Source organism: Nelumbo nucifera, chromosome 7, assembly GCF_055504915.1.
Source record: "Nelumbo nucifera cultivar China Antique chromosome 7, China Antique-T2T, whole genome shotgun sequence".
Taxonomy (NCBI): Eukaryota; Viridiplantae; Streptophyta; class Magnoliopsida; order Proteales; family Nelumbonaceae; genus Nelumbo; species Nelumbo nucifera.
This window is the reverse complement of record NC_142655.1, coordinates 14,922,600-14,931,378: the sequence shown is the minus strand read 5'-3', so window position 1 is coordinate 14,931,378 and position 8,779 is coordinate 14,922,600. Positions and strand designations below refer to the sequence as shown.

Here is an 8,779-nt window from a genome sequence, read left to right as displayed (position 1 = left end):
GATTTTCTATATTAATTAACCAAAAAGAACCGATATTTTTAATTTTTTAAAAACACCAAACCAAAACCAAACCAATCAATTTATTTAATCGATTTTTAGATTCAATTTCAATCAAATTTTCGGTTTTTTTCTCACCCTTACAAGACAATATGAGTAGAGAGTGCAAGTAGAGAAAATGAGACTAAATCTGCTCCTTACACCTGGCACCTCACAGGCACATCCAATCATGCATTGAAAACATCTCCCGTATATTATTTACGGGAGATATTCTTAATGCACGATGGATGTGCTTGTGAGAGAAAGTCACTAGGAAATTTAGATTCATTCAGGTGGATCCCGCGAGGATGGGATGGGAGGAAAATTGCCATCCCTGTTTATCGATGACCACTCGATATCCAAAGCTAGTCATACATACAAACGGAATGACTTCGATAGCTATGATCTTGCAAGGGTCATTGTTATCCTTTTCGTCTACTGAAGATCTTGTCGAGACCTGATTTGATCTCGTCTACTGAAGACCGACTCTGCTGGTGTTTGCCACGTGTACTAGTTTATTGAAGATTCCAAGACACGTCGGACGTCTAGTTGAATGAAAATACTTGGACAGAGTTGCAGACTGATAGTCATGGTCATAGATTCCTGAGGATTCAAATATAAAAGGCGAAGCCGCAATGGAACGGTGCATCATCGTCTTTGTCTTTTCTGAGCATCGGCGAACGCTTACTTGCTTGTCTGCGACTGCTGCTCAGCTGCTGATAAGGTGCTTGACTTAGAATGGCAGAGCCTCGTTTCAGTCGCTCATGGCGGATTATCGGTTATAGATCATCGATGGATTCCAGCTTCAGAATCCAACATGTTGACCTGTTCTGTGTGCTTTTTCTTCTTTTCATTCGTTCTTCAATCTCCGTATCGAACGAGATTCCGGGGGTAAGTGGAATTGGAATTTTTTTAGGTGAATTCAGGGTTTTTTTTGGTTTCAAAATTTGAATTCTGTCGTTCTTTTTGTATGAATTGGATGGGTTACAGTTTTGTGCTGTGGGATATGGAGAGTCCGAGTGTGGACCGTCGTCTTCTTCGAAACTGTTGATCAAGGGAGGAACTGTTGTGAATGCTGACCGTCAGGAAGTGGCGGATGTTTATATTGAGGATGGGATCATTGTTTCTGTGCAGCCTAATATCAAGGTATAGTCGAATTTTGTTGTAATTTTTCTTTTTGACTGGTAAATTTGAGAATTTTGTCAATTGTATAACAGTGTGAATATTTATAGGATGACGAGCACTCTCAATAATAGTGTAAAGCACTCTAGTGAGTAGTGTTCATCTTTTCTGTTGGCGAATTGAATGTATTGGTTTGGTTTTTCTTTGAATGTTTAAGATAATTCAATTTTGTGGTGAATGAAATAGTGAATAGTCATGTAGTCAACTGTTTCCTTGAAGGATGAAGGGATTTCGTTATATAGCATAGGTAAAGAAGATGGAAGGATAGGGCAGGGCGTGAATGATTTAATTCCATCATCTATGGTTTGGTACTTTAGGCGGAGGATGATGAGGCTTGAGCAGTGGTTTGAATGGGTTTTAGGATCACCATAGGCATACTGATTTTTTTTTTTTCTTTTTAATTGTTAAGATATACCAATGAAAAAAATTTCGTCTAGCTGATTTTTTTTTTAGAAAATGAAAATTTAGGATTTTCTCTATTGTTGTTTGTGATAATGTGTTTATGTGTGTTATATGATGCTATATTTAACGTCTTTTATTACTTCCTTGGTGCATATTGGTTTGAGTTCTTCTTCATACAGTAGTGCCTTATTATATTTTTCCTGCATTAATTATTTCAATTATTCTTATATGCCTTTATTGTACAAAAATGAGACCACGGGATGATGTCAATACAAGATAAGAAACCAAAAAAGTACAAAATGCATAAACACAAAACTTATCCAGTTCAGCAAGATGCTTGCATCCATTATTGAAGATTCGTCCAAAAGAATCCACTAATAAGCCAAAAAATTATATAGATCCAATTTCTCTTCTCAAGAGAGGTACTCTTGGCCAAATCTAAGAATCATTGTTCTTCCTTCCCTAGGAGATGCAATCATCTTACCTCAAAATGAAAGAAGATGATTCACCTACCTAATAGAAGGATCCATACACAGTATTGCATGGACACAACATGAGAATCAAAATCTGATGCATGTCTCATAGTCTGACTTGGCAAGATGAAAAACAAGGACTCATGGAGATGTCTATAGACAAGTATAAACTATTAAAACACTCCATACTTGGCTGATTTTTAATATTATAATCCTACAGAAAAAGTTTTAAAAGTTTATCTTTGTTACTTAATAACATTTTGTAGGAATAATGACATTCAATGTGTACATTAACTGTTCATTTACATAAGCAATGAGAGAAAGAAAAGTATCACATAGAAGTGTCCTTGAAGAATCCATGAAGTGTTGGTGTTAGAAGTGTGTCTGACACGGACACTTCATCCATTTAGTAGAATTCATGCAACACTGTCCACACACCAAAACCCAAGAACCCAAACCTGAGGCAACCAATCATGAACAATAATGAACACCAAACCCAAGGAAAACCACATTATCCTGAAGGAGAACCACCAAATGAATAGATCAATTTCTCATCCCATGGAGCGCCTAAATTCCCAATGCCTCTCAATTTTGTACCTACTAGATAAATATTTCTTGACTTTAAAAACCCCAAATCTTTTGTCATAAGAAAGCTTCATACACTTCTCCCTACAAAAATTCCAAAATTAACATCTTCATAATCAACTTCTTTATAACCAATTACTGCAGTAAAGAAGGTCAATACCATATTAGAGAAGTGAGAAGAGGAATTAGTTTTCACCTAGGAAACACTGCTCCAAAACTGAACTAGTATATCATCCTTACCTGTATCCACATTTTACCTCCTTTGTCTGGTTACCTTGTTCTGTTCCTATGAGGCCCTTGTCTTAGCCTGACATTTTCTTAAACACTTGCTATCTGCAGGTTGGTGATGATGTCACTGTGCTTGATGCCACTGGGAAGTATGTAATGCCAGGTAAAACCTCATATTTCCATGCAAATGGCAACAAAATTGAGGGTTTTCAGTACCTATATCATGGGGTTTAATAGAGTAAATGTGGGACATACATCTGGCCTCATTCAAGAAGCAAACATTGGCACTACTCAGACCTTTCAGTATGAAATTATGAAGTATATGCTTTGTTTTTAAGAAAAGTCGTTGTTCAACTTTTGCAAATATTACTTGTAGAAAAAGTAATATACTAGTATACTTTCTATATGTGTTATCTTATTATTATTTCTTTTCTAGAAAAAGTCAAAGCAGGTAAGCATCCAACTTGAGCATATAATCAGAGTTTGTTAAGCATCTCTAATTTGTTTTAGATTCTCATTGGTGGTATGGTGGCATTTTATCATGCTCTTGAGCAAGGTTCAAAGTATTGACACGTATCGGCCGATACGTATCATTCCGGGACCCCTCCGATACGCCCTACAATGGGTGTATCGGGGGTCTGACCGGGTCAGGGGGTGGAGGAGCCCTAAACTGGTCCCCCTGAACCGGTTTTGAAAAAAAAATAAAAAAAGGTATCGATTCGCTCGATACGCCTCTACCAGTGTATCGGGCGTATCAATATTTTGAACCTTGCTCTTGAGGCATCAGTAGGTCATACCTGGTCACATGGTTTGCCTTGTGGTTGTGGACTCCTGTCTGACTAAAGGATTTAGCAGAAAAAGGCAGTATCCTCTAGAGTTTCTCTCTTTCATGGAGCTTATGGGAAAAAGGAATAGCATAATCTTTGGAGGGAGGCATTGGGAAGTTAATCCAGTGATAGGAATTGTTGAAATTTAAATAATAATTGCTTCTTGGGCAATGATTCTCGATGATTTTCAAGAGATTCAGTTTTCTAATTTCTGTAATGATTAGAATGCCTTAGTTTTTTATCCTTGTTATGTTAGGATTGTAATCTGGTTTGTGTGGATTGCCATTTCCAGGCTTGTGTATTGGGTTATGACCTCCTTATCTTTTGCCAATAAAGTTTCTTCTTAATTTCTGAAAAAGGACATAAATTGGTAAATAGAAAATTAGAAATTAAGCATCTGGTTCATAGACTTGTCACTTATCCTGAATTGCTGGCATAATATTCTTGCCTTTCCAAATAGTAGGGTAACTAAAAGGTAATGATTATCATGTAGTTAGTTTTGGCACTGAAGTTTTCTGAGTACCTACTTGGCTGACTTAAAAATTATTCAATTGTTTAATTCACTTTTTTTTCCTTAGATATGATGAAGTGCATGCTTTATTTTTAAATGAGGATTTCATATCCTTGTATGCTATTAGTTTTTGGACAAGCCTAGAAAATTAAGCAATATATGCAAGGTTCAAAATGTCAGTCTTGGAAAATGTTTTATTCCAGAAACCATACAAGACATACTGTGAATTTGTTGAAAAATTTTAGGTGATATTTGAGAAATAATGGAAATTCTCAGGATGTTGGAAAAATATTTTTGGGAATTCTTGCACTTACATACATTTTGAAGTCAAAACTCATTACAGGATTCTAATAATAAAAAACTCATTAAAATACTATGAAAACCAATGACATGATATAAGGAAAAGTTTGTCGTACATATTAATGCACTTTTGGTTCTATATATTTTTAATAGATTATTCTGTTATTTTTCTTTTTTTATTTTATTTAAGTTTGGGCAAAATCCAGAAGATTCAGTATATACTGGATGCAAATCATCAGCAAATTCTAATTGAAACACATTGAAACATGGATTAACAAACAGTAAAAATGATATGAAATTCACCTGAGAAATAATAATTATATTGGTGTAATAATGGAAGCATGTTAATCTTTTAGGCATGACTATAAATGATATTTAGAAAGGTTCACGATGTTGATTTGCTAAAAGTTTTGCCATTTGAAGGTGGTAAAAATTTCTGGAAACTGGTGAAATATGTAGAAAGAAATGGAGTATATTTTAATGACACTTGAAAAATAATGTCAAACCAAGTATAACTAGAGAGTCAATACTCACCAACAGCTACTACAGATAATGTGCAATAAGAAAAGACTTAAATAGGCATTGAGGAATTTTGATTCACTATCCTTCAAACCCCATGGTTTGCAATATCGACGATATTGGCGAAACATCCCCATTTTGCTAGGTGGTGATACGAAATTTTCTAGGAATCTAATTTTTTTCCAAATATCTCCAATATTTTGCTGATATGTCAGTGATATTTCAGATTGCGTTGATAGACAGTATATTTAAGGTTTAATTTTTAGAATATTATTAAAAAACTTTTCAATACTTTGTTAAAATCCTCATAATGTTTTTTAAATAGTTTCCTAAGAGAACCATGGGTAACTAGTGATATTTTAGATTTCATTGATATATAATATTATTAAAATTTTTTTGATATTTTGTTAGAATCATTATAATTTTTAAAAATATTTCCTAAAAGAACCATGGGGACTTGGTGATTGGCTAATTGGCTTACTATTTTGATATTATTCACTTACTAATTCACTATAGTTCAAAAGAAAAAGTAAAATGCATATAAATACAAATGAGTATTCACAAACTAATCAAAACATATAGTAATGGAAAAGAAAAAAGACAAAGTGGCAAGTAATTGACATATTTAATAAAGAGAAGATGGCTTAAAGATGGAAAGGGAGACTAAGAGAAGGTTACCTATTAGGCCTCATTCGCTTTTCGGTAAGTTACTTACCCGGGTAAGTGCATTTACCCATGTTCTTTTATGCATCTTCATTTTTCTTATTATAAAATGTTTTTATTAAAAATAAAGAAAAATGAGATTCTTCCTCTTAAGGAGGCTTATGCCTCCTTGTGTTCAGGAGGCTTACGCTTCACGCCTCTAGGTAGTGGAACGCCTCGTGTCATGCCTCCGCATTTTAAATCATTGATTCTATTAAGGGGCAAACCCAAAATTATCATGTACAGGCCCTTCAAGCAGAAATGCACAAACAATGTAGAAAAATCAATGAATACAAGTCATATCTGATGCAAACTTGAAGAGAAGGTGGAAATTAAGGCCAAGGAAGTCTTTCGTAGGCCAGCCCATCTGAATAAAGTTTTTACTGCCTTACCCATCATCTCTTCTAATGAAGTTACCTTATTCTCAAAAATCCTCCTGTTACTCTCAGTCCATACAACCCAACATAGACATGGATCAAAGTCACTTTTCTCTCTTACTGAAACTGGTATTTGGCCATGAGTTGAATAGACTTTGAGCATCCCAGGTGTCACCCATTGCAGGACAAAGAGCTTCACAAAGTGATCCCACAAGCTATAAGATAAGGGGCGGTGTATCAGTATATGATTTACTGATTCATCTGCATGGCCACACAAGCAACACAAATTATCCAGCTGCATGCCTCTTATAGCAGAAGATGGCATTTCAGCTGGGTGGTAAGAATTATCCAGCTGCCTCTGTTCAAGTTTCTTGGTTTCTTAGCAACAAGTTTGACCCACTAAATATTAGGCCTGCAAATAATTCAGATAAGATCTGATCCGAATCTGAATCCGATCTGATAAGAGCAGGATTTGGATACCTCCATTGATCCTAACCAATTGGATCGAATCGGGAAAGTCGATCCGTTTAGTTCACGGGTCGAATTTGGATATGCCTCGATCTGATCTTCCATGACCCGATCCAATCCATTAGTTATGAAATATTATATATTATATATGTCTATTCTATATATTATTTATATAATTATATATTATATATTGTATATTACATATTATGTATTATATAATATATTATTATATTATATAATAATATAACATATTGTTTATGTTATATCATAATTTTTTATTACAATTCTAATCAAATCGGATATCCAATAAGATATTCGAATCATACTCTTGAAAATCCGACTGATTCTTATCGGATTCGGATCGGATATACCCTTTATCAGATCCGGTCTGATCCGCTTGCATCTCTACTAAATATTTTGTTGTTGCATTATGGGTAGCACAACTAAGGTATATAATATTAGTGTTATCCCCCACCCTTACAACATAGAGAATTTTCATTATTTATTTTTATAGAAAATATTTATTTATATATAATAGAATAGCTGTTAGAACACAGAAGTAAATATAGAAGCATAAATTAGTGCAAACAACACTAACAATTAAAATAATTTGTACTTGTGATGTAGGACTAGCTTAATTTCAGTCTTAGAGAAGGTTGAATGGTCTATTTTTGGTCAGAATTTTATGGCTGTTGATGGCTGTAATGGCTTGTTGAAGGAATAAGAAAGAAAATGGGAGAGAAAGAAGAGAAAAAATACCCAGAATCACTCATGGGGTGCCTAGAATCACTCTTGGGTATGGGAATCACTCACCATAATTAGCATAAGCTCAAGAAAACTCAATAAACTTCATTGATCTTTTGTAAAACATCCATATCCTAGTAGTGAAACTATTGACCCATAATAATCCCAGTAGGGCTCAAACTAAACTGTCATATCCTATTTCAATTCAAACAGGACTTAATAACTCTAATCCTACTTATGCAATGACCCTGAAATTTTAAACATAAACAAACTATAAATAAACAAATCAGACCCTACCATTGGACCCTACAGAAAATCTGTAAAATAACAAAAAAAATACCCCTGGTGTCCACTTCAGTCCAAATCCCAAGTACCACCATTATGCCATATCAGGACCAGTGACCAAGGGTGTTGATTGATTTCCATCAACTTGACTATCCTAAATTGTCAAATATTACAAGTTCACAATTTATACTGAAATCTTAGTATAAGACATATCCTCATTCTGGGATTGAAGAGAAAAAACTAACCTTCTGCACCTGTCATACATTCATCGACATCAATTGGAGTCAAGCTCCCCTATTATATGGGTCTCTATCCATCTAGTCTGGGTGAGACTAGCATTGGTTGGATGGTTGGCAAAGAATGAAATCATTTTCCAGAAATTATCTTCAGGTTGGACAGTTGTAGCCTTGGTTTTTGGATCAGGTTTGTTTAGGATATCACCTTTATATGCACCCTGTTGAAAGTGTTAAAATAATTGATTTTATGTTTGTTAGGGTCTGTTTGGCTGATTAAAGCCTTTTTTATTTTAATATTTTATTGTACTATCACTTAGTAGGGGCACAAGGGTCATTTCCCTTATTTTTCGCCCTATATATTATAATGAAGCTGGTGCCGCCAGCACTGTTCCATTGCCTCGACACTTCATCTTCCTTCCTTCTTCTCTTCCCTTCTCTCCTCTTCTCTTCTCTTCTCTTCTCTTTGCTGTAACCTTCAATCAGATTTACTGTCAAGATGGTATCAGAGCATGGCCATTGAATCTGGGTGATCAAATGTCTTCTCCAAGTTGCTGAATCTGGGCGGAATAGAGGAGTACATCTGGGTTGTTCAAATTAGACCTACAACTGGTACCACCCCATTTTTTTCTTTTCTTTTCTTATCTTCCCTTGGTCATGTACCAAGAGGAAAACGAATGGACCTGAACCACTGAATGTTGGTACACCCTTGTGAGGTTTTTCCTCTGTTTGTTTTGAATCGTGTGATCCTGTACCTATGAAAGGCTGTTGTAGGTCACGTATGACCTGTTTTCTCTACTTGTTGGCTTGATGCCTTGTGTGTAAGGATCTCCCCTTGTGATTATTGCTTGTAGACCTGCTGAGAAAACTAGTTGGCTGGGACTGCTACTCCGTACAAGTCTGAAAA

At 35.2% G+C, this 8,779-nt stretch overlaps 1 protein-coding gene across 2 annotated transcripts in view; it reads left to right on the top strand.

Moving 5' to 3' along the window:
* Positions 1 to 403: 403 nt before the first annotated feature.
* The window catches only part of PYD2 (pyrimidine 2), a 56,524-nt gene continuing 48,148 nt past the window's right edge, over positions 404 to 8,779 (top strand). For both annotated transcript variants that reach the window (XM_010249180.3, XM_010249179.3), the window contains exons 1-3: positions 404 to 927; positions 1,027 to 1,182; positions 3,018 to 3,069. In XM_010249180.3, the coding sequence (XP_010247482.1) occupies positions 775 to 927; positions 1,027 to 1,182; positions 3,018 to 3,069 (361 nt within the window). In that variant the 5' untranslated portion in view covers positions 404 to 774. The remainder of the gene's footprint in view (positions 928 to 1,026; positions 1,183 to 3,017; positions 3,070 to 8,779) is intronic.